We start from the raw sequence: 26,771 nt of genomic DNA, 5'->3' as shown, positions 1-26,771 counted from the left end.
GAAGCCTGATTGGCAGGTGAGCGATCAGCCGCCTTAGAACGGGGACGCCACCAGGGGCGTGAGAGGGGTCGTGGGCGGGGCAGTGAACCTGGAGTCAGCCAATAGCTGACGCACTATGCGCAGAGGGAAAGATAGATCACCAATAGCGGCACGGATATGGCGTCGTGGGCGGGGTTTAGGCCCCAAACGGTGTAGGAGCTGCGCCTGTTAGTGTCGTGCTCACCGTCACGGCCGGCGCCTCTTCCTGGGTTCATTCATACGTTTTGTTCATTCACGGAGCTAGTGAGGCCTGGTTGAAAGCCATGGAGAGCGCCATGCCTGCCGCCTGCTTCCTGTACTGGGTGGGCGCGGGCACCGTGGCCTACCTGGCCCTGCGCATCTCATGGTCGCTCTTCACGGCCCTTCGGGTCTGGGGTTTGGGTCGCGAGGCGGGGGTCGGACCGGGGCTCGGTGAATGGGCAGGTGAGTCGGATCCAGGGCCGCCCGCCCCCTCGCTCCTGCTGCGGCTCGCGGGGCTCAGGGCCCGCTTGGGCCCAGCGCTTGGCCTTCCCTCCCCAGCTCCCCTCTCCTCCTTCCTGAGGCTCCTGCTCCCGCCTCCGTAGCCATCTTCTGGCTTGCTTAGACTTGCAGAGTTTTTAGATCCTAAATACACTGCTGGCCCAGCTCAGCGAATCTCAAGTGCCATGCGTGGGTGCAGGAGAAATCTGGCCTGAACTCCCTGGGGCTTGCGTTCTTTAAGCCGTTCCGGTTTCAAGGCCCGGAGTCAGTCGCCCTGCTGCCTCCTCAGTCACACGCTAGCCTTCTTGGCTTGCCCCTTACGAGTGTTTTTAAAGAACATTTTTCGCTTGCTTTGAATACTGGCCTTGTGCTAGGGATGAAAAGCCTTCTGTGGGCTTTTGGGGTGAGGATGGAGGAAGCGGACTTGGAATTTCAGAAGTCTTTCTGCTCTTTGGGATCTTACCTCTCCAGTTACTTGAATTTGGGCTATTTCATATAATTTACAAAATCTTTTTTCTTCTTTTTTTAATCCTCGCGAAACTGTTTTGGAGTCCTAATGAGTAGCAAAAATTTGCTTCTGCAAAGCGGTAAATCATGTTAAAATCAGAAATACTTTTTGCAAAAGGACCTTTGTAGGAAAAAGTATTCCCACAAAGAGTGAGCTAAACGAATGGATCTTGGTCCAGTCGGAGGAAGATTTTAAAAATAGAGGACTAAGGTCAGATTGGAGAAGTTGGGGAAATGATCTGCAGGGGAGTTTTGGGCTTGCTTTTTTGCTGCTTCTGCCTTTTATGTTGCTTTTCTTTATTTTTCGTTTCTTTTACCTTTTTTTTTTTGTTTTTTTAAACCGAGTGATATGCTGTGGTCGTTCTCTGTTGTGATTATTCATTATGATGTTTTATAATTGAATATTTGCTGCACCAAACATTTTACTGAATTTTGGGATGGTTGGGGGTTGCTTTCAGACTAGGCTCAAGTAAGATAAACAGTGTTACTCCATATTCTTCACTTTATTCATTCAATAAACAACTTACTAGGAAAAACATAATAAATTAACCTTTTGGGACAGCAACATAAAGAGAAAACATCTCAGGTAGGAATGGATATGTGAGCTCTGTCCATGATGTGGAGCAGCTATTAACATTATAATACTTATTTTTAAAAATCATTTCTTGTTTTTGGATATTCTTTGAAAAATCAAGTGAAGTGCTCAGCTTGATTATAGTCAGGATTATAATTTCACAATTGACTTGGCCGGGTTCTTGGTTGTCAGGTTTGGAAAGCTTGTGGACTTTTGAAATAGTTACACAAGACTCTAGTGCCCTTGGCTATCATGTATCAAGACGAAGTTTTGTAATTTGTAAGGAAAGACAAATGTTAACTTTTTTTTTTACTGTCTAAAATTGACCATAGTGGCTAATAATTCAGATGGTCCAAGTCATCTATATATGAGTCCATCGTAAAAGTCAAGAGATATGACATTGTCATTTCATAAGTAATATTTGTATTGAAAAGATTTGGTCCTAGAGGAAGGATATTTGATAAATTAAGGGAAGTGTTTAAAAGATTTAGAAATAAAATTTGAACTAGAACACTGGGATATAGCAGACAGGATCATGGTGTCATGAAGTGAACTATTGTCGAGTTCAGTTTACCCTGGATTGTTGGACAATCTCTCTTTTCAAAGTCTTTGAGCAGAAGAAATGATTAAGTTGTTATTTGTAGCATTACTCATATGTGGTGGCCTGCATCTTATAGTACTTCCTTTATCTCTCCAAATTCAGGGAATTTTGGGAAAACAGATTGAGTAGTTTATCTTAAATAGGTTCTTTGTATCATTTGGAGGGGTGAATTGAAATAATTTGAAAAACAAACCTGCAGAGATGATACTTGAATAATTAATTGAATTGTGATTAAAAATAGGTAGATAATTTGTTCAACCAAAGTTATGATTTTAGAATTAATTTTGTATGTCAATAGTGCTGATAAGTTTTCTCACCTACAAAATTGCTGTCATCTGAGTCTATTCCTGTGCAACCTTCTTGGAATGAATGCTAGTAGCAGGCATCAGGGAGGCATTGCCTACAGATCTTCCTCCACTTGTCATGGGGTTACAGTCCTGTTAAACCCAGTGTAAGTTGAAAATACCGTAAATCGAAAATGCACTTGATACACCTAACCTACTGAACATCATAGCTTAGCCTAGCCCACCCTAAATGTGTGACATCAGCCTACAGTTGGGCAAAATCATCTAACACAAGGGCTATTTTATAATAAAGTGTTGAATATCTCATGTAATTTGTTGAATACTGTGCTGAAAGTGAAAAACAGAATGGGTGGATGGGTACAGAATGGTTGTGAGTGTATCGGTTGTTTATCCTCATGATTGGTGGCTGACTGAGAGCTAGGACTCCTGACACTGTGCAGTATCACGAGAGAGGATCATACCGCATATCGCAGCCCGGGAAAAGATCAAAATTCAAAATTCGATGTAGGGTTTCTACTGAATGCATATCGCAGCCCAGGAAAGGATCAAAATTCAAAATCTGAAGTAGGGTTTCTACTGAATGCATATCACTTTTGCACCATCCTAAAGTTGAAAAATCATAAGTAGAACCATCATAAGTCGGAGACTGTACTTTCTAGTACTAATGTGCATTTAACATCTTCCTCTCCATAACCAATTAAATATTTTAAGTATTTTATAGTAATGTGTGTTGAGTTGATAGCATATTTTTATTCTCGTTATTCTTAAGTCTCTTCATGTGAGTATGTTTAATTTCTCCTCAGATTTTAGAATCTGAGCAGTAGGGCCTGGGTGGGGGTGGCCCTCATTTTTTGTCTTTTCTCACAGTAACTGGCACATTGATCAGATATAAGCTCTTCTAAAACTTAAAAACAAAAGCTTGGCAAAACCCTGAAATCCAGGTAGGTGTTGCATTCAGTAAAAATATTCCAGACCACAGATTCCTTAGTCTAGTTGGGGTTTTAAGACCATCCAGTACTTGGCCTATCCTCGGATTTATTTCCTTCATCTCCTGATCAAGGGCCAGGCCATGTCCTTTCCCTGGTTCTCTCCAGTAACATTCCCACTCCAGTGAATTTCGCTGATTTCACTAGGTCCCCAGCAGATGGGTTTAGCCAGTTGAGGAGGTCAGACTCTTGCCTGCATTATGTAACACTTCCTATACTTAGGAGTACAAAGAGATCTGCAAGTGGCGCTTCAGTTGTTTGAAGGTCACTATGTAGCAAGTAATCAGAAGAAAATTGCGAACAAAGAACAAGTCATGGCTGTGGAGCAATAAAGAGTGTAATTGGTAGAATTTGGTTTGAGCATAGATACGTTTTGCGTTTATTTGAGCAGTTTCTGTCATTGAAGTTCATCTCACATGATTGATACTGAAATAAAATGGAGATGATAGATGCAAAGGAAGTCTACTTCCGAAGCCAAAGTATTTTATAACTTTAAACCCAAGAAGGCACTCCGAGCTCTCATTTTTAGTTTTTAATGGAGAGGTTATTGCTCCAGGCAGCAAAGAATAAGGGAGCCATTAATCAGTCAGTGGGTTAGATTTTGTAAACAGCTTTATTGAGATCTTATTCATCTACCTTACAGTTTGCTCATGTAAAGTGTACAATTCAAGGTTTTGTATTATATTCACAGGGTGTGCAACCATCATCACAATCTAATTTTAGAACGTTTTCATCCTCCGTAAAAGAAATCCTGTACTCAATAGTTGTCACTCCCCAAGTCCCATCCCATCGAGCGCTAGTCAACCACTGATCTCTCTGTCTCTATAGATTTGCCTATGCTGGATATTTCATATAAATGGAATCATACAAGGTGAAGTTTTTATGACGGGTTTCTAAGGTTCATCCATGTGATGACATGTTTCAGTGCTTCATTTCTTTGTATTGCTGAATAAAATTCCGTTCTCTGGAGTGAGTTTAGATATTGCAAAGGGTCTTCACCTCTGCATTTTGCCCTTTGCACATCTGCATTAGCAGATCCCTAAATTTTGCAGCTTTGGCTGCTGATGGAACTCATGTGGCCCTGAAGTGTTCCAGGGTTTTCCTAATTCAGTGGACAATGAGGACTTAAACAGGGCATAGTTTGGTGGGGTTCTCATGTAGAAAAGCCAGTCATCAAAACTGGCTTTGCTTAGCCCAGCTCCAAGAATCAAAGGATTCTCAAAGTCAGGTGTGATGCATAATTTCTGTTTTTACCTTGGATGACTACCCAGGATTGGTCTAGTTACTCAAGTGATTGAAAGCTACTTGAGTAACCAGGGCCCATTGACAGTAGGTGCCTTTCCTTAACTAGGCTTTTAAGTGTCACTTGGAACTATGTATGAAATGTTAATTATTTAAATTGGCGAACCCAGAAGTATTAATAACTACCATTTATTGAATGCTTGAAGTATTCCAGGTACTTGATATAGATTATCTATAATCTCTCTTTGAGCTGTGCTCCATGATCCCCAGTGTACAGAGGAGGAAACAGGCTTAGGTAAATGACTTTCCTCGTCTGCGGTTTCGTAGCTAGCGAGTTACAGAGTCAGGATTTGAAGCCAAGTGTCCATTCTGCAGCATCCACGTGCTGTGTGTTGGTGATGGGCTTACAGACTGCACGGATACTTGGGAGTGGATTCCTTTATACCCTAGGAACTTGATTGCTTTTTGAGTGAAGGCACACTTTCAAATTTGTACATGCATGGTATTTCTGGAAACATTGCAGAATAAGAGTGGTATATTTTAGAATCAAGTAGCTCGGGGTTGTCTTCAGATTTGCAGCCACGAATCTTGTTGCTGCAGGGGAAAATATTGGAAAGGCACACAGGTGCTGAATGTTAAAAGCAAAGGGTTTGACTATCATCAATATGGCCGCATCTGACCTCGCATGCAATTTTGTGTTTATCACTCGGGCATTCTCAAATGGATTTAGTGACTCTCTGGAGGCCCAGCTTGGTAAATGTAATATGCTCCCTGTTGACGTTCAGGAAACTCGAGCATGAGGGTGTGGATATCTGTTCTTGCTGCTGAGCTGCTATTGATCAGAGTGGTGCCGTGTTTTTTAACAAAGCTGTTTTTTTTTTTTTAAAAAGCAGGGCAGGTGGAGGAGGGCAGAGAAACAGATGAACTCTGTCCTAAAAGTTGTTGAGGATGTTTATTCATTCTGCACTTCAGCTCGGAAAAGGGAGCTCATGCGACCAAGTGGAACAGGCTGTCCAGATTGGAGTTAGCAGATCCACCTGAAAGCGCCAGTGCTAGAAGTGTGTAGGAGGAAGCAGACGCACCTGGAGGATCAGCCGAATCAGCGTGCCTTGATCTTTTTTTTGTGTGTGAGGAAGACTAGCCCTGAGCTAACATCTGTTGCCGATCCTCCTCTTTTGGCTGAGGAAGATTGGCCCTGGGCTAACATCCGTGCTCATCCTCCTCTATTTTATATGGGACGCCTGCCACAGCATGGCTTGATAAGCAGTGTGTATGTCTGCACCCAGGGTCCGAACCTGTGAACCCTGGGCCACCGAAGAGGAGCGCGTGAACTTAACTGCTATGCCACCAGGCTGGCCCACGTGCCTTGATCTTATTTGGAGGAAAAAACAAAGAGGAAGGTTTCCTGGAATTAGAAATTCAGCCTCTGTGCTCGGAGCTAGAATATTTTTCCCCCCACCCTCCACCAGCCCCCATTGTGTCTCCTGCCCCCCGCTTTTTGTCTGTTTTGCCCTTTCCTTTCTGTGCAATAGTAAGTTTCCTATTTAGAGATCAAACCTGAGACCTTGGAGACTGAAACGTAGACATGAATTCTGGCTCTTCGACTTCCTAGCAGAAGGTAGTAAACCTGTCTAAGCCTCACTTTCCTCATCTGCAAAATGGGGATAACCCTGGTGCATGTTTCATAGGATTGTTGTGAAGGATAAATGAGGATACATATTCTGTGTAAAACAGATAGTACAGTGTCTGGCACATAAATGCTTAATGACTTATTATTAGTTATATTATTAGCCTTAGTAGCATTATACACTAATCACTTAAGCTAATGGACAAGATCAGGCTTAGTAAGAAAAAGTTAATACCTGGGTGACTGCATCTTCAGAAAACTGAGGTCACCATTCTACTACAGCTGGGAGTGCTGAGCTTCAAAACTGATGGTTTTGTTTGGTTGAATTGAGGATAATTTATTTCAGTTTTAGAAAAAATTTGTTGAAAGATTAGCTAATGAGATTTTTAAGTTCAGGATACAGGGGTAAGTGGATTTGAATAGATCAATTCCAATGCCATTAAATGCCATTTATAGATAAGGATAAGTTAAAAACTTTTTTTATAATATGTCTTAGATCATTTGGGCTGCTATAACAACAATACTATAGACTGGATGGCTTAAACAACATGTATTTCTCACAGTTCTGGAGGCTGGGAAATCCAAGACCAAGGCTCTGGGAGATTCGGTGTCTGGTGAGGGCCTGCTGCTTGGTCCATAGAGAGCTGTGTTCTTGCTGTGTCTTCACATGACAGAAGGGGCCAGGGAACTCTCGTGGGTCTCTTTTATAAGGGCACTAATCCCATTCATGAGGGCACCACCCTCATGACCTAATCGCCTCCCAAAGGCCCCACCTCCTAACACCATCATTGAGGGTTAGGATTTCCACATAGGAATTTGGCCTATAGCATATGAATTCAGTGTATAGCACAGAGGATCCTTAATTCTGTTTTTCTTCTCTTCAGTGAAAATAAAAATAGAGCAGTTTGCATCCGTGTCTCCTGGGATAGATTGAGATTAAGGCTGTGGAGGCAGGGAGTACACAGCCTTCCCTGTGTTGGTGGAGAGTACGATACAACACTATTCGTTTGTCCGTGTACCACCAAAACTACTACCGAGTGCTGCCCACGGACCTTATAATAGACCACTGGGATGGCAGACAGTAAGCAAATGAACACATTGTGCCGTGTTAAGTGGCAGAAAGAAGACATACTTGGTTCTCTGAGAGCTTGTGAGTGAAGGTCCTAGAGAGCTGCCCTGGTGAAGCGATGAGTGAGCTGAGATCTGAAGAGTAGCGGAAAGAGCAGAGGGCACAGCAGGTGCTCGGCTCCTGAGGCAGGAAAGAGCAGGGCCCTCATCAAACCAGGCCTGAGTGATCGGAGCCAAGAAAGGGTGGGCGTGAGATAAGATGGGACTGGAGAGGGCACAAGGGGCCGGCAGGCAGGCTATCTAATCTATCCTAAGAATGTGAGAAACAATGAGAGGATTTGTAGACAGAAGGGTAATGTTGCTGAGTTGCAACTTTCAACAGAATTCCTTGTTTCTTCCTGAAGTTGTTACATTGCCGCAGAAATGGACCAGGGCAAGTTATTCAGATAAACTCTGTTGAAATTGCCTTTTTTAAAAAAATGCGAATTCATACTTTATAGTGAGGCAGGCCACTTTTGTGTACTTCCTGCTCCTCTTCTTTCAGAGACCATTTCTCCCTGGGGGAAAAATCAAATCACTGTGGTGTGGGAACTTCTCCTCTTACCAGGGACTGGGCGATAGGGTTGTTGAATGAACCCTGAAACTGGGTCATGCTCTCTCGAGGTCACTCCATAAAACCCTGGTGTGATAGTTGAGAAGCCTGCCGCAAATCTGTATCAGAGGAATGCCTTGTTTTATGCACCAATCTTGTCCAGTGAAACAATGCGTCTGCCCTGTCTCTAACTGGCAATTCGAGGGAGACTATCCTGTTTCTGCAAAGTTTTCTTTACCCCCACTAAGTGAAGTTATTTCTATTGAAATGATCCAGTCATTGGGGGAAGAGAGGACAGGGTAGAGAATTTAAGATTTTGGACAAAGACTTGAATTATTGCTCGGAGGCAATAATTATTGCCTCTCAAGAGTATTACACTGGGGAACGGGAGCACTAACAGACTGGCTTTGCAGTCAGTGCATCGAGGGTGACCTTAGCTGCTTGCTAAGCCCTTTGACCTTGGGCAGAGATCGTTAACCTCTGAGCATAACTTCCTTCATCTATTAAATGGGGCTGATACTTTCCAGGATTATTATGACAATGAAATGAGATGTAAATGAAGTTCTAGTGTAGTCCTTTGTGTGTTTTTATGGATACCAAGTAACACATATTTAAGAATATCTTTTGTTTGTACACATTACTCAGATGAAAAGGGATTGTTGAAACTAAGAAATAAATGTAGTTCACTCAGCAGATAAAGTGTTGGAAATTTGAAGTAATGAACAGATCAATTAGGAAATGATTCGTGCTACTGCCAGAGAATTCCTTGCTTTGTGAAAAGATTGACTTAAGTGGTTCCTTGAAATACGATTCCACTTAGTGAACCTAAGGTGTGATGGACTTAGAAAAAATTGGTTATGTGCAACTTTTCAATTACATTTGTAATAAACCTTAGAGTCATCTGACTCTTCTCTCACCCCCATATACAGTCTATTAGGAAATTCCATTGACTCTGACTTTGAAATATCCAGAATCTAAGCTGTTCTACCACTGGTGTAAGCCACCAAGATCTCTTGCCTCTGTGGGAGATCAAGATTTGGCCATCCTAAAATATATCTCTTTACCTCAATTGTTTTCTCTGAGGGACATTTGACCTCCCCCACTAACTGCCTAAAGAATTTGACATGGTGGCTCCTTCCTGGAACAGATCTTCTATCATGATGGCTGTAAAGATAATGTAGGATAGAGGTTACAATAGGAAAGCCACCAAGCCCCTTTTATCAAAAACTCTGTCACTCCCTGACCACATTATCTATAGATGACCCTGAAAAGAATTGTCTTCCTACCCTCTGAAGTCCCAGACCACTACCCACCCCCAACACGCTCCTCGCCTTTAGCTGCAATACTTAAGTAAGCAGCTTAGACAGAGGGACGAGTTGCTCATTTCTGAGTTTCTCCCATGTATACATGTTATTAAACTTGGTATTATTTTCTCCTGCTAACCTGTCTTGTTAATTGTTTGGCCAGCCATAAGAACCTTAAGGAAAAGGGCAGAGGGAGATTCTCTCTCTTCCTCCGACACCTCCATAGTAAGAACCGCCTTCTGTCTGATTCTCCCTTGGCTCCCCTACGGTCGATCCTTCCACAGGAGCCAGAGTGGTCCTTGAAAAGCTAAGTCACATCATGTGATCCTCTGCCCAGATCCCTCCAATGGCTTCTCATCCTGGTGAGATTAAAACTCACAATTCTTCCTGTGGCCGACAAGGCTTTCAGCCACCTGCCTCCTGCCTTCTTTTAACTCTGGCCTCATCTCTGCCCACCTTCCCTCTCACTCTCCTCCCTCCTAGCCACACTCACTTCTGGCTTGAATGCACTTCCTTTTACTCACTTTCTTTTACTCACTTCCTTGAACATGCTTGGTGTTGCTGCCTTTGGTTATTCCCTTTTCCTGAAAGCTCTTCCCCCAGATATCCATGGCCAACTCTCACTTCCTTCAAGTCTTTGCTCAGATATCACCTTCTCAGTGAAACCTTCCCTCCTACCTTTAAACTCACGATCCTCTCTCCTCACCCCTCTTCTGATCCCCGTTACCGTGCTCTCTCTGTCCTTTTTGTCATAGCACTTGTCACCATCTCCCATTCTGTATACTTTGCTCATTTATGATGCTTCTTGTTTATCTACTTGTTAGAATGGAAGCCCCGTGAAGGCAAAGACCTGTCTTTTTTGTTCACTTTTGTATCTCAAGCACCTAGCACAGTGTCTGCACATAGTTATCAGTACATACTTGTTGAATGAATGAAAATATCTCGTTGCCACTTGTTGCTCATCAGTAACATTGGCCCCGTCCTCAGGTTTTTCGCAAGAAGCCCCAAATGTAGATTTTCATTTGGAAAGTTTCTTAATTTTTTAAGGTTGATAGAAATGTCTCACGTTTGCTCTGTAGGCCAAAAATTATACCAGTGGGCCAAAAGCAGCGAGTGGCCAATTTGCTCCCTCGTCTTTAAGTCTTAGAATCACACTTTTCTTTCCACATCTAGACAGGGAATTGCCATATCTTACTGACTCTACCATCACAGTTTCTCTCCCATCCATACCTTTCTCTAAGTTCCCCTGACATATCATGTTCCTGCCAAATCTTATACTCGGGTGCAAGTTTCATCTTCTGAAAAGAGTCTTCAATCAAATTGCCCCTGACCCCTTACACCAAAACCTCAGAGTTTCCTAATGTCTGTGCAGAGATCAAGCTCCTTGGCCCTTTTTGTCTATTTCTGGTCTCATTTCCTAATGTGGCCCTTTATGCCTCCTCTCTTGGACGCATCCCTGAGTGATTTACTGTGTCCCAGAGATGCCTGTACTCTCCCACTTCTTTCTGCTTCCTTGTCTTGTTGCTTGTGCAGAGACATTTAGTAGTTTTGGTGGTTGTTGAATGTTGATTTCACTCCGCCTGGAGTGTTCTTTCTTCTGTTGTACACTCTTCACCACTCTGTTTGTGAAATTCTACCCACTTTTCAGAGTCCAGATTATGAATTTTTCCTTGCAGCTGCCCAGTTGGAAGCGATCATGTACTTTTGGAACTCTGATAGTGCTTATTTTGTTCTTGTGGGCATTTTCACACTTGACCTTTTTAGTCGTTGTGTGTGTGTGTGCACGCACACGCACGCATATGTGTGCACATGCATGCATTACCTTGTTTGTTCTAACCTATAATGCCCTCAAGAGTGTGCAATAAATAGTATTTAGTGAATGAATATTTTTTCCTTCGTCTCATTTCCTAGTTCTGGTATATTTCATTTGGGGGTGGGGTGTTTTTCTTTGTTTTTGTATTTTTTTGTCTTGTTTTGCAAAGTAACCTGTACACCTTTTTTCCTCTTTGTTTTAAAACCTCAAGTGACACATCTGAAAAGCTAGATTGAAATTAAACCAAGGCTGGTTAGACAAAGACTAGTTACAGAATTATTATAGCAGGGCTGGGATAACAGTTTTGAAAGTGTGAAATGCAGTGAGATCAAGAAGATGTCCTTGAGTAGCCTTGGTAATAAGCTAACCTTTCTTTATGGTTTTAGGAAGTTGTTACAGGAAACCAATCACTCTGCTACATTTAAGACATTTCAGTATTAATAGAATTTTGGCAATATACTTATTATTCATCCCCAAATCTTTACAAAACTGTTGCAAATAATTTTTCTTTTAGTAAGAAAGGCTTCTACAATTAAAGTTTCAGTAAAACCTTGGTAACTGCTAAGGCTGAGATGAATTAGAGAAAAAATTAAATGATAGGCTATGTTGACCAAAATGTAGTTTTGTTATTTTGAAGACCTGATAAAATGAACTCAAGCCTTCTAGAACCTTCAGACTTTTTGAATTGTTGGAGACACTGAACCGAATTCCCTGAAAAAATCTCTTTGGTAGTAAAGGCATTGAATGGTAAATGTATATAGTTAATACCTGCTAGAAAGTTAACCATAGAGCGTTGAGTATATTGTTTATTTGCTTCAGGGAAAGAAATAAATACTACAGTTGGTTGACAATCTTTACAAAAGTTTAGTTGGCTGTTTTGTGAGAAACTTGAGAAAATTGAAAAATCGTTAGGAGGCAGAAGAGAATAATGATAGAATAACAAAACTGGAAGGGCTGTTGGCGACTTTTCAGTTGAACTATGAGGGAAATTCTCTGGAAGAGGTAATGACCTGCTCGAGATCTTGCATCCAGTTAGAGAATGGCCAGGCAGAGGGCAGAAGACAGTGGACGCATCTGTGGTGGATTGATTAGAAGCAGTGGGAGGGGTGATGATCGGCAGGCTCTGATGGCAGAGTAGAAGAGGTTTGTCAGAATTAAGAGAGGAAAACTGGTGAGGAAGACGAGCAGAGGTGACCAATGGTAACAGTGCGGATGCTGGCAGAACTGAACTTCATCACACATTCCTGCCACTGGTCTGGAGCAAAACCAGTGCTCTCTGTACAAGAGCGTGAACCCTTGAAGAAATGACACGCACCTCTGTAGCCCCTGAGGGTACCATTATGCCATGCTCTTGGTACACTGCTACATGGACATTAAGACCAGGGAACTTTGTCACTGTCTATAATGCTGTAAGCTAAGTGGGTCGATCCATTATCTCTTTCCTACAGTCTCAGCTGTGTCTATACCCCAAATTACAGATTATGTTGATGACACTGAATTGCCAAGGAAATATTCTTTCAGTATATGCTCTCATGGTGTCCAGGAAAAGGTACAGTATTTTTTAGAAGTTTAAATGCCAGTTTTAAAGTTCCCTTAACGTTCCTGGTATGTAGAAAACTCGTTCTCCAGATTGGTTTTACTGTAATGACTGGCATTAACTGCTCGCCACTAAGCTAAGTTTCAGTAGAAATATTGCCAAGCTTGCTTTAATGATAGCTGAAACTCCAGTCTTGTCACGGAAACGGAGCTAATACAGTAAACCGGCTCTCCTAATCTTGCACATTCAGTCTAATAATTTTGCTGTGGAACAGGGAGTTGCTGCTTATCTGACCTATGATGGCCTGTCATGTGAAAGGAGGTGATGATCTCTTTATAGGTAAAGTGAAAAAAAGCCAGGAGGTTAGACGTGTTCACACGTTCTGAATTAGAGGAGGCTGAATTAATGAAATTCTGCTGTCATGATGACATCTTCGTTTACAGAGTGCTTTTGCAAGTATTCTCACAAACGATTTCCACAACAACCCGGTGAAGCAGGTTAGGGTGGGTTTTGTTATTTCCGTGTAGTACACCAGGACCAGAGGGAGATGCAGTGGCTGGTGTCAGGGTTACACTGCTAGTAAAGGGCAGAAGAAATTGAATCTAGGTTTTCTGACTCCAGGCTCCATGTTCTTTCCAATTCCTGCCAAAGTTCCTGATAAGGATGATTTTAAGGCATTTTGGAATACTTGGACAAGAGCTTATAAGTTGGAGAGTTCCTCAAATGTTGTCTGAAAGTGAAAGGTCTGTCTATGCTATGGCAATATCCAAACTCACACAGATCATAAGAATCAATTGGATGTGCTGGTTAAAAATAGAGTCTAGGGCTTCACTGTAGTCTTACTAAATCAAAATCGCTAAGAAAAGAAGATGGATAAAATGTATTTTTAACAAATAAGATGATTTTTAAGATCATGCATTTCAGGAAATACTAGACTACGGTCAAGCTAATTCTAGAAGAAGACAGTGGACTATACATGCCGGCTTTCTAGCCGGATGTCTATTCTCAGTACCAGAGCTTGGTTTATAATAGTATTAAAACTTCCAGTGATTTCTGTACTAAATATTTACTCATAATTTTGACAGTTAAATAGAGATTCTATTTTAGGCTAGTTCTGTGTTTGTGCAGTTGAAATAGATTGGGGAAGAAAAGGAAACTTGGAACTTCAGTGTGTTGCTGTGCAGTGAGAACCAAAAGCTGCACGTCCCATACTTCCCAGTCTTCACTGCCTGGAGATGGGGGTGAGGTGAGAGGAGGGAATAAGAATGGTTTTTGTAGATGCAAATAATAGAAATTTTAATTTGCCTTTTTTTTTTTTTTTTTTAAACTAGGGCCATAAAAGGATAGTTGAAGACTTTGGAAGCTTAATTATAAAGAGTTGAAAAAATGGTATTTTCTTATTTTCTGTTGGTGATTTTTTTTTCAGTGGCCTTATTTCTTAGTTTATCTTTTTATTTTATTTTAGTTTTGTAGGGAAAGATTCACCATGAGCTAACATCTGTTGCCAATCTTTCTCTTTTTTTCTTTGTTTTTGGTCCCCAAAGCCCCAGTACATGGTTGTATATGCTAGTCGTAAATCATTCTAGTTCTTCTATGTGAGCCGCCGCCACAGCATGGCAACTGACAGGTGGTGTGGTTCTGCGTCCGGGAACTGAACCCGGGCCACTGAAGCAGACCGTGCCAAACTTTAACCATTAGGCCATCAGGGCTGGCTCCTTAGGTTATTTTTATTACATTTAGAGAAAAGAAAATTTTAAGTCTGCTGTCTTTCATTATGGGTGGATTTTTAAAAAATTATTGTGAAATTAATATAAGTGATACTTATTCATGATGATTCTTAAAGAGCCCATAGACTGAGAGGATGTTCTAATGAGTCTTTTTGTTTTAAAAAAATTTTTCAGTCCTCCAAATGATGAGGAAGAAGGAAAATGGGCTTAAGTTTAACCAGAACAAATTTAGATTTTAGTTGGTTATCTGGACAACCTTTGTAGTGATTAAACAGTGGAATTGGGTCATTCAGTCATTCCGCAGGTCAATATCATTATGTGCTGACTATGTGCCAGACAATACTGAGGATGGGAATACAGTGGTGAGCAAGAAAGCCGTGGTCTGTCTCTGCCTCCATTGGTCTAGCAGAGGACACAGACTGTTACACAAGCAGCTCCAAAAAGCGTAATAGGAGCCAGCCATGGGGGCACTAACCTAGTTCAGGGGCTTAGAGAAGGTTTTCTGGAGGAAGGAACAGTTAACCCAAGATATGGAAGAAGAAGATGATGATGTTGATAATGGTAAGAAGACATAATGTTTGTTAAAATGCTTACCACGTACCAGACACTTTATTCTAAAGACCTGAATGAATTCATTTAATCCTCACATAATCCAATAAGGTAGGTCCTGTTAATATCCCCATTTTATTGAAGGAAAGCTAAGATATAGGAAGGTTGAACAACTTGCTCCAAGTCACATAGCTAGTAAGTGGAGGAGCAACTGGGATTTGAACTCTGTTTCCTGGACTTGCTCTGTTCCCCACTGTGCACACTGCACTGATGAAGTAGAGGTGGGCAGCTGAGCAGGGCTGGAGGATGGGGGAGTACTGCCAGCAGAGGGAACTCTGGGTGAAGACCTTGAGGCAAGTGAGAACATTCAGGAACTTGGAGCTGAAAGTCCTGGAGGAGAGAGACAAGAGAGAAGGCTGGAGAAACGTGGGCAGGGAGCCAGTCATAAAGGACCTTGAGGCCCTGGTAAGAGTTTTGTTTACCCTAAGGGCAGTGGGAAGTCACTGAAAGATTTTCAGTGGTAGAGTGTCATGATCAAATTTATATTTTGGACAATTCACTTTGACATTTTGGAGAATGGATGTGGCCCAGGAGGTAGGGAGCCCAGCAGGTGGTGGTAAGCCAGCAGTGGGTGATGGTGGCTTGGATTAAGGTAATGGGGCCCAGGACTGAGAGTGGGAGTCAGACGAGAGAGATGGGAGGTGGAGGTCTTGGGCCCTCCTCATAAATAGGTCGTGGTGGTGAAGGAGACCGCAAAGTCAAGGACGACTGTGAGGTGTCTGGGCTCGGGGCAGAGGCTGGAGCTAGTATAGTCACTGACATTGGAAGCACAGGGAAGGAGCAGGCTTTGGGAGGAAAATAATGAGGTTGATTTCCAACAGGTTCTCTGAGGATGTTAAGCAATCTCACTATAGGTTAGCACCAGGCTGAGCCTAATCGTCTAAGTCCCTTACCACAGTCCTTTGGTTCAGCAATCATTTATAGTTGTCATAAATTATAGGCTATATTTTATAGTTTATAGAAAGGTTTGGAGCCTCAGCATGTAATTTTAGGAATCGGGGAACATTATTTTTGAGTGTATCCCATGTCACACTTTGTGCCTTAGTTTGGTAAATCAGTTCGCTGTTTCCTTTTTAGGCAGAAAAGCAGGGAAGTATAGTGGAAAATGTGCTGGATTATCAGCAGACCTGAGTTCATATTCCACCTCCCACCTTTGACATTTACTAGCTGTGGAATCTTCAGTCGGTCATTCTGTTTATTTCATCTATCAAATATGTCTGAAAATACCCGCTTTGTCTATCTTCAGAGATGTTAAGAGCCGCTGAATTTTCTTTGGACGCACTGTCGAAAGTACAAAGCATTTTGCACTTACGAGATATTGGGCCTTTTTTCCCATTCCATTTTCAATTAGAAACCTAGAAATAGAATCATCCCATGAGTTGATCAAAACGTTTGTGTGAGGTTCAAATTGCTTCGGAGATTTATTTTGGGATCTGTTGCAACCTTGTCGTGATCAACACCTGAGTCTCTTTGGATGTGATTATTTAATATACGTCAATTTTAGAATATACTTAAAGCAGATTTTTTTAAATAACTTTGTTAATGTAAGCTGGGTTCCTGAATTAAAAGTTAAACTAATTTAACCACTAATAGTGTTAGTTTTCAAGAAATACCTTAAGCGTCAACTTTATTTTTAACATATACAAAAGCTATGGTTAGGTATAATGGATTAAGGATATAGTTAAATTATTGGTAAAGTGTTTCATTTCATTTCAGTCATTTCAACTGTGATATAACTGGAAGACTTTCAAGCTCGACATAACTGTTTAAAGTTACATTATTGTATTGTAAGCGTTATTATAAGAGGGGATTATAAGTTCCCATCGTTTCTCACTCAATACCCCACTGTTCTGTCTCAGGCTTAAAGATATTTAGAGAGTTCTTTTTCTTTCGTTAAAGGTTTTCTATTGTTCTCTTCTTTAAGCTAGATTCTTATGAATTATGATGTTGATGACATAACAGTACCTTTTAGATCTTTATAGCAAAAGTATTATGTTTGAAATGAGGAAATATTTTCCAGATGTGCTTTGAATCTAATTTTTAATAGTATAGGAAAGAGTAGGACTATATATAAACATCCAAATCTTCCAATAATATTTGCTTCAAAATAGTCACTTCTTTGAAAATTGTGAATTACTGTTTTTTTCTTTTGCAATTTGTTTGTTAATATTACTATAAGTGGGAACACTTACTTTTCTCCCCTTTTGCATTCCTGTCTTTGGATTCTCCCAGAAGCAGATGTTGAGAGACAGGGATTCAAGTGCAGACAGTTTATTTGGAAGGTGGTCCCAAGAAACACCAGTAGGGAGGGAGACAGGGAAGGCAAGACAGCCAGTAAAGGGGGCGTTATCAAGCACTGTGGTCAGCGGGAGCCTAGTGCCCTGCAGGGGTGTGCAGAGCTCTAGTTTCAGAGTTATGTCACCTGCGGGGCCAGGAAGCTCACGTAGTTCTACACCAGCGGCCACCAGTCACTGGGTGAGGGCCATTGGTGGGGAGGAGCATTAACTCAATAGTACTTCTGTCCACTGTGCACTTGGGTGTTGCTGGCTTCAGCCACCAGAGAAAGCCCTTGGGCAAAGAGATGCATTTGGAACGTGCTCTCCAGGGGTATGGCCAGAGCGGGTATAGACAGGGCACCACCCGCTTAGGTGTAATTCCCATCACAATATTTGCCCTTGGTTTCGTTTTCTTCAAACAAAGCAACAAAGTAAGACCAAGGAAAAGGTAGAGAAGGAGTCAATTCCTGAAGATAATAAAAGAAATACAGTAGATTTGAGGCATAAATTGGTGTATGTTATAATCTTTCCTTGTGGGTGGAGGTTTTGCCACTTCTCAGGGTGGTTGATGAATTGGCCTGTTTTAAGTATTTTAACATTTTTTATAAATACAGATGACTGACTAAATATTGAATGGACTTCATAGGTTTATGTTTGTGTTAAAGTGTGAATTAATCTCTTCCTCTTCATAGTTTAATTCTCATCTGCTGAATTGGAGATGATTTCCTCAGGGTCAAGTATAGCGTGAGTACATTTGGGGAAGTTGTGGCAGATATGGTTGGTTGCTTGTTGACAAAATCCCAAATTTGTGTAGACATTGGATAACCATATTCTTCAGGGGAGGTTGGCCCCCTCCTCAGCCTCAGGGGCCGAATTTTAAGTAGTTTAAGCTTATCTTTCCTCTGACTAGAGGTTGGTTTAGGACTGGGTATATATCAGTTCTGGCCAATGAGATGTGCGAGGAGATCCGAAGGGAGGGTTTCTGAGAAGCCTTTCCTCTTCCTTAAAAAGAGGCAGAAGGAAGGGTATTGTTATGTAAGGACGTGATGCCTGCAGCCATCCTTGGGACCAGAGGTAACTAACTGAGGAAAGAACCAACACACTGAGGATTGCAGAGCAGAAAGATGGAAGGCACCTGGGGCTTTGATGCTGTCACTGAGCTGCTCAATTTGCCCACTCTGGAGATGTCCTGTACTTCCTGTTGCTTTGAGATAATAAATCCCATTTTTCTTAAAGCTATTTCTGTTACTTGCAGCTGAAAGCATCCCAACTTACAGATTCACTAGAAAAGAAGCGAAACTTTCTTGTTTTGAATAAAATTTTATAATTGATTTGAAGTGCTGTAGATTTGAGTACACTTAAATCTTGCTGTTCATTTGAATACTGCAATGGATGAGAGGAGGCCGACTTTGGTGTGGGGTGTGACTGCAAGTCCCAATAAATCAAGTCTCCTTCCTGATTATGCTGGTCATTGAGTTCTTGTCTATGTTAGGCCATTAAATTATTTTAGTGCCCAGGTCTACAGTTTAAAGCCAAAGAGAATAAGTGTGTGAGCATTGTTTTATTGCCAATATTCTTTGAGAATGATTCAGGAATTTGGGTTTTCAATTAACTTGAAGTAAATTTCTTAGGATGGTCTACTTCAAGTTAGTCTAAGTAACTATTTTTTAGGGAGTACCTGGTAATCTGGGGACCCTGGCCCAATGTAGTTCAAATGAATTAGGAAAGGATTAGGACTGGGTATGAAGAAGAGAAGGCAGGGTGGGTATATGTATGTTGTGGGTTACTATCCTTGGGGGATATTTCTCTCTAATTCCATTCCAAAGCCGATAAGAAGTGAGTAGTGTTCATTATCCTGGTGGTATATTCTTAGCTCTGCCATTTCCTCATATTAATGTATTATTAAGTATAAAAATTATGAAATCCATTTCAGATATTCCTGGTTTGAGAAGAAAATCAAGTATAAGTTTAGAGATTCAGTGTTATTTAAATTCCCTTATTTTTAAAGTCCACATGGTGTGGAATTGTGCCGTCTGGGTCACTGAAAAGCTGGAGCAAAGATACATGGAGCTTAGGGACATGGGCTCTGCTTTGTAAACTAGGTGGGGATATGGCTTTGCTGATGCTGAGTTTAAGAACTAGGAGAGCCTGGTGTGTGTAAAAATATTGTTTTAAAAAGAAGATAAGAAATTGTTCGTTGAAGTTTATCTTGAATAGCAGTAACATAAGGCCCAAGTCTAAGAGGACTGTAGTGCAATAAGAAATTGAGCCTCTCGGGTCTGTCAAGACTCTGACTGGCCACGCACACTATTGCTGGGGCTTGGTCAAGTGAAGCTGTGCTTTGTGTGGGAGTGTCCCTTCTTTTTTTTTTAAACTTTTTTCTTTATTTATTTTTTTCCCCCAAAGCCCCAGCAGATAGTTGTATGTCATAGTTGCACAGCCTTCGAGTTGCTGTATGTGGGACGCGGCCTCAGCATGGCCGGAGGAGTGGTGCGTCGGTGCGTGCCCGGGACCCGAACCCCGGGCCGCCAGCAGTGGAGCGTGTGCACTTAACCGCTAAGCCACGGGCCAGCCCGGGAGTGTCCCTTCTGATAAGGGAGATTGAGCAACTTAGTCAAACTTTGCCCTGTGAATCAAGGTGTGTGTGCACGTGTGTATGTCTGTTTTGTGTGCATTCTTTTCCTGCCTTCCTGTTTTATAGATGAAACACTCATGAATTTTAGAAAGACTTCTTTGGGAAAATTCTTGTATTTAAGGAACAGGTGTTATTTAAAGGAAGGTATTATTATTGATTGGTAAAAGAATCTGATTCTTTGATAATGGATCAACGACAAGGACAAGAAGACTAGGACAGCTATTACCAGTTTTTTTTTTTTTTTTAATTTTTATTTATTTTATTTTATTTCCCCAAAGCCCCAGTAGATAGTTGTATGTCATAGTTGCACATCCTTCTAGTTGCTGTATGTGGGACGTGGCCTCCTCGTGGCCGGAGAAGCCGTGTGTCAGTGCCCACCTGGGATCTGAACCCGGGCAGCCAGCAGTGGAGCGCGCGCACTTAACCGCCAAGCCGCGGGGCCGGCCCATATTACCAGTTTTAATTTTGGAGTTTTTATGCCTCTTTTTCTTCTTTGTTTTTTGTTACATTTTTATATTACTACCACTTCTGGCCCTTATTTGGTATTGGTACCTTATGACATATATCATGGAAATATCATCAAGGATAAGATACAATATCAGGGAGGTTGTATCATCTGTTCTTGAGCTATCTCCATACTCTCATAATTATTTTCTCACTTAATTGATTCAACAAATATTGATCACCTGTGGCGTGCCAGACACTTGGCAATACGATATCAGGGAGGTAGTATCATCTATTCTTGAGCTCTTTCTGTAGTCCCATAATTATTTTTTCACTTGATTGATTCAACAAATATTTGATCACCTGTGGTGTGCCGGACACTTTGCAATGTAATGGGGGTACAGCAGTGAACAAAATAGGCAAAGTCTTGGCTCTCATGGAGCTTGCATTTTAATAGAGAAGGATGGACAATAAGCAAACAAATACATATTTGGTAAGTCTGGTGGTGAGATGTACTAAGAAGAAAAATAAAGCAAGGTAGATGATAGAGATAACAGAGGAGGATGGAGAGGAAGTTTGTATCCCTTTTAATTTAGGTAAGGTGGTTAGGCAAGATTTTCTCATTAGGTGACATTTGAACTCAGAGCTGAATAGAAGTTCCTCTCTCTACTCCAACCATACTGGTCTCCTTGCTGTTTCTTGTGCATCTACAGTGCCAACTTTTTACTAACTTATCCCTCTGCCTAGAATACTCTTCTTTTATTTTTTATTTTTTTAATTTTTTATTTTTTTCCCCTGAAGCCCCAGTAGATAGTTGTATGTCATAGATGCACATCCTTCTAGTTGCTGTACGTGGGACGCGGCCTCAGCGGTGCGTCGGTGCGCGCCCGGGATCCGAACCCAGTCGCCAACAGCGGAGCGCACGCACTCAACCGCTAAGCCACGGGGCCGGCCCTAGAATACTCTTCTTATGAATAGCCATGATTTAAATAAATAGGGAAAGGGATTGGGAATGATCAATTGTGTTAGGCAAATGAAATTCTTTCTTCTCTTAGGACTGCAGAGGATGGATGGGTCCAGCTGCCATTGAATTATGTAGAAAACCCAGCTGGGACTTTTGGATTTCTTTGGTGAATCAATTCTAAATAAGCATGAGTAATTTATTTAAATATACATGATGTTGAGATGCTCTTTTTGAAGACTTAATTCCACCCAAGTTATTCTGCCCCATTTCCTACTTTAAAAAAATTAACTTGGGCTATCTATGACAAAAAACTAAGTTATAATATTTTGTCAGTTGACCTAATACAACATGATGCCCTGGGTAATATCTGTAGAGAATTGTCTTCCATCACATTACATTCAACACAAATAAAAGAAAGCTTACTGGTAAGTTGAAGCCTAATAACAGTTTTATTCAAAAGTAATTTTTAAAACAACAAAAGACTGTTGTTTTATAAGCTCCTCTGGAAACTGTACATTTATTGACTTTATCTAGAAGTGCAGTATTTATGTGTCTCTTTACTAATTGTTTTCCTAAACATACTAAATGTATTTTGTACTACACTCTTAAAATTGATTAGGTTTATAAGGAAAAGGCACCTATGAATGAATTGCTGAATAGCATCCCCTATTGGCTTATCTCTAAAATGATAAGGCAAAAAATAAAAATGAACTATTTTTGCTGAGCATTATGATTTAAGTCATTACAAAAGAATGGGGTGGTTCAATACCACATTCTCGTGGAGATGCCTTATTGGGAGTAGGAGCCGTGTCTACTCTTGTTGAAGAGGAGAATTTCTGTTTGCACATCCCCTTTAGGTTATTCTGTACCTAACGTGAGTCATTTCCGCCATTGTATTTTTTAACCCTTCTTTGCTTCTCACCTCATCTTTTATTTATACTTTATAGATAGTGGTGTTTAGAACGTAATTTTTTGTCTTACCTGTTAGCCAATTAGTGATTATTTTTTATAATGGCTTTCAACGAGAACAGAGATGAATGAAATTCAGAAATATTCCTGAAACATCCCTTCTGATAGCAGCTTTAAACTCCTTTCTCACCCATACTTTTTCTGGAACTGTAAAACAGACCAAATTAGGTTTCACCAAATTTTCTTTTAGCTAACTGTGCCCTCCAGTGGAGAAAACACAGGTCAGTGAAATAGCCCAGGTAATCAGCAGCAGAGAGGAAGAGAGGATGTGACACACACAGGGGAGCTCCAAGCTGCATAGTATTTCTACATAAAAGAAAGAGCTTGCTTTCACCCCTCGTCAGCGAGAAGATCATGCATTAAGTCCTCCTCCTTATGAGTTTGTCGAAGATCCAAAGAGGGATTTATTAGCAGTGCTTTGACTTAATTGCTTTTAACAAAGTAGTTGATGCAATGCTTTGCCACGTATTCAGTTTATGAAACATTAGGCAAGTCTAGTAAGAGTTGAGAGTAGGGAGTAATTGGATTTTTTTCCCCCTAGAATGAACTCAGATGATGACTTTTTATTTTTTAAATTTTTGAAGAGACAAAACCCCAAATTAATTTAGTGGATGTAAACAAATATTTTGCTGCTGTACCTGTCTATATTTAAAGCAGTCAGCAAGTTGTGAATTGACCACGACTTCTCTCTTTTCTGAATAGAAAGGGCTGCCGTCTTGTGCTGTGACTGCTGGCCTGAATGCCATCTCTTGGTGAACAGGGGCCTTCATCTGGGGGAATGAATTGTGGTTGCATGTGCCTGAGCCCAGGAGAGCACTGCAGAGGCGCATGCTCGGAACGTGGGCTGGTGCACGTGCTGCTCTGGGCCGGGGGATGGAGCCAGGGTTAAGAGGTGATGAATTCTGCTGTATAATGTGCACATGGAACCTGTAGGCTTCCTCTGTGTTTCCGCCCTTCTAGGTAGGGAGAACTGGATCACTCAGTTGAAGGTGAAACATAAAAGGAGATTGATAGTGGTGTTTGTCTTGGTGGAAATTTGGAGATGTTTCACTAAAAGAATTTAGTGGATGATGTCTGAGAAATAGTAACAGGCTTTCTTTTTCTTGACTCCTACAAAAACCTGGGCCAACTGTCCTTATAATGAATTGTCATTGGAAATTTTCTCCATATTCAAGAAATAGGAGCTTCCTTCTTTATCTTATTTTAATGGAGTATATATTATATAAAACTTGTTACATTTAGAGTGATTCTTAAAATTTAGGCATGTGGAGGGCAATTAGAAATAAAAATATATGACTTAAATACCTTAGAAATACAGGTTTTTAAGCAAGAATCTTTGCGTAATAAACTTTAAAAAGCACAGTGTCTTTCATTTGAACCATCTTTTGCAAAACAACATAAATATCTTAAAAAGACACTGCCAAACTGAACTCATTTTTTAAAAAAAGCATATGTGAACTGTTAGAGGGGAACTTTGAAATTTTTGAGGGGAAAATTATGATATGAATTGGATTTAAGTTCCTTAAAAATTCTTTACCTTCGTTTTATCACTTTTATTTTAAATAATGAATTACTATGTTTTAAGATCTGGTTCATTTTGAACCGTAATGACTGACTCTAGAGGGTGCTAATGAGCACCAAACACTTCCTAAAAATCTATATTGAAGATGATTTTTATAAACATGAAGTTTCCTATGGGTTTTAATCTAGTACTTGAACATAAATACATATTTTGCCTCCCAAGAGAACCCAAAGCAAAAATACTTAGTTTTTTTTTCAATTGGGTAAATTATTCACCATTGCACTTTGAAATTCTTTGAAAATTCCACTGAATTTGTGCAATTTCTGTAAACCACCTTTGAATCCCACTTTTGAAAGCTTGTTTAATATTTCAGAAGGAAAGAAGCTACTTCATGGATATAAAATATAAATCTTAGTAATGGATAAATTTATCTTTTAAATTCAGATAAGTTTGCAGAGATATTTATTTTATTTTTAGAAAGAAGCTGTTCAAAAAGTGTATTCTAAAGTTAGATTTTATAAAACTAACATTTAGCTGAGTCCCAAATAACATATGCTTTATGTATTTTAACAGATAGAATACCTTAAAACTATAGTGTGATATATTGATTTGAAGAAAATGATCAGACTTTTAAGATGGGAAGGCTTTTAGAAAATCGCTCCTTTTACTCAAACTCCAAAGATTATGATGTTGAAGATGTACATTAAGAACAAGTTCTATGTTACAGGGAGAAAAGCTTGCTGAACACAATGAATTGTTATCAGTTGGAATTTTAGTCACTTCAAAGAATGAATTTTAATATAAACTTTTGCATCCTATCAACCTACGAAAAAATGATGTATTTCTTTTTTCCCTGACTACCCCTCTGTTTAACATTTCTTCTGAAATATCACACTGTTTTCATTACTGCAGGCAGAAAGCCATATTGGAAGAATTCTCTCAGTAATTTGATATGAAACTGTGTTCTCTTGTTCACTTAAGGCAGTGTTGTACAATTGAACATTCCATCATGATGGAAATATTCTTTATCTGCGCTGTACAGTTTGGTAGCCGCCAGCTCCGTGTGGCTATTGAGCACTTGAAATGTGGCTAGTGTGACTGAGGAACTGAATTTTTAATTTTGTCTAATTGTAATTTAAAATTAAATTAATAGGCATCTGTGGCTAATGACTACTGGGTTCGACAGCGTAGATTTAAAGTGCCTCTGCTAGGCGATACATATAGCAGGGTTGAATTATGGCTCTGATGGTATGCATGATTATCCCTTCAGTCTTCTGCATTTTTATAGTCTTGGCTGAGATGCTATAATAGTAAACATCTTGTTTTCAAATAACCACATTCATGTGAAAAGAAGAGAAAGTGTGTCCTGAAAACTAAGTTGATAAGTCTGTTTAGAACTAGAATCCTGTGACTCTTCAAACCCATAAATTAAATTGTTTGCCCTTTGGTTGTGTCTCAAACTATGAAGATTTTCTTTTGTGCTTTTGAGTTAAAATACAGGATATGACAGATGACTGCAAAATGGAGTGACTGATTAAAACAAAACAAAAGAAACAACAAACCAGAACTCACATATACCTGCGTAGGAACTTTATTTGGGAGTTGGTATGCTTTTCCAAATGTCCTTACGAGTAGCAAGTCTTCCTCCTTTGAGAGTAAACTTGAGTGTTGGGAAGAGGAAATTTGTGCTCGTGTTTGGTAAATAATGATAAACAGTTTGAATAATGTTTTATAGTTTCCAAGACAGTTGCAATTCATCTTCTCCTTGGATTATTAGCCTCATTTTACAGGTGAGGAAACCATTATTTAATCAAAATTTTAAGGCTCATTCATTCCGCAGATATTTATTGTTCATTTACTCTTACATGTAGATTTCCATGTTATGAATGGAAGGACAGTTTCTTCCCTGGAGGAACCAACAATCTAGTGGGGGCAGTGAAACAAAGAAATAAGAAATTATAATATGGTACACCCAATACTATGCTAGATGTACGTGTAGGGTGCAGTGGAAGAAGCAGGAGAAGCGCCTGGAGTGGGGTTATTGGTGAGGGCAGGAGGAGTCCTCCAGGTGCAGAAGGTGGGAGAAGGGCACTCCAGGAAGAGCAGACAGCAGGAGCAAAGTGCTCATGTTCTAAATTGCAGAATAAATTTAGAACACCAAAGATACCTGAAAATTCAGGTGCACAAAATTTACTAGTGGTCTTATATCATCTCGACCTTGTTTTTCTTCTTGCTCAGTCTAAAGAAGGGCTGGGCTTAAAAATAGCTCCTGCTACAGTGATAAAGCATTCAAGTAACAATTTCAAGGAGAAAGGCCAAACTAGATTTAGTTATTTGGTAAACACTAACTTACAATATTGATGTGCTAATTAGAAATCATTTTCTTTATGAAAGCAGCTCCCTAAAGGCCTCTCCTTGTTCCTCTCACTAGAATATAGGCTCCACAGTGCTTTCATTCACTGCTGTTTTCTCAGGGCTTAGAACAGTGCCTGGCACATATTAAGTGTTTAGTAAATGTCTGGTGAATGAAGAAATGAATCCTGAAAGTCACCGTGAATGTTTAAATGTATTAAAAATGTGTTTTTTCAAAATTGAAAAATGCAGACATTTCCATTATTCAGACTGGCCTTTTCCCTAATGTTTCAGTTACCTATTGCTACATAACAAACTATTGTAAGACTCAGTGGCTTAGGAAAACAATCAGACATTTTATTGCTAATGTTTTGTGGACCAGGAATTTGCCAGGCCTCAGTGGAAACAGCTTTTCTCAATTCCACATGGTATTGGCTGGGGCAACTTTTCTCTATTGCACGTGGTATTGGCTGGGGCAGCTCCACCGGGGCTACAGGATTCAAGATGGCCTCCCCTCTATGTCTGGGGCCTTGGTACTCATTGAGGGGAGCCTCAGTTCTCCTCCAGATGGTCTCTCACCATTCACTAAATTAGAGCTTCCTTGAGCTTCTTTACATGG

The 26,771-nt window shown here is 40.5% G+C and overlaps 1 protein-coding gene across 1 annotated transcript in view; it reads left to right on the top strand.

The window, feature by feature from the left end:
* Positions 1 to 218: 218 nt before the first annotated feature.
* Positions 219 to 26,771, top strand: part of HSD17B12 (hydroxysteroid 17-beta dehydrogenase 12) — a 155,494-nt gene continuing 128,941 nt past the window's right edge. Inside the window, exon 1 of the mRNA XM_004436883.3 lies at positions 219 to 462. Coding sequence (XP_004436940.1) covers positions 303 to 462 — 160 coding nt within the window. The 5' untranslated portion in view covers positions 219 to 302. The remainder of the gene's footprint in view (positions 463 to 26,771) is intronic.

Source organism: Ceratotherium simum, chromosome 34 (genome assembly GCF_057802395.1).
Source record: "Ceratotherium simum simum isolate JZ-2026a chromosome 34, ASM5780239v1, whole genome shotgun sequence".
Classification (NCBI taxonomy): Eukaryota; Metazoa; Chordata; class Mammalia; order Perissodactyla; family Rhinocerotidae; genus Ceratotherium; species Ceratotherium simum.
This window is presented reverse-complemented; position numbering and strand designations above follow the sequence as displayed.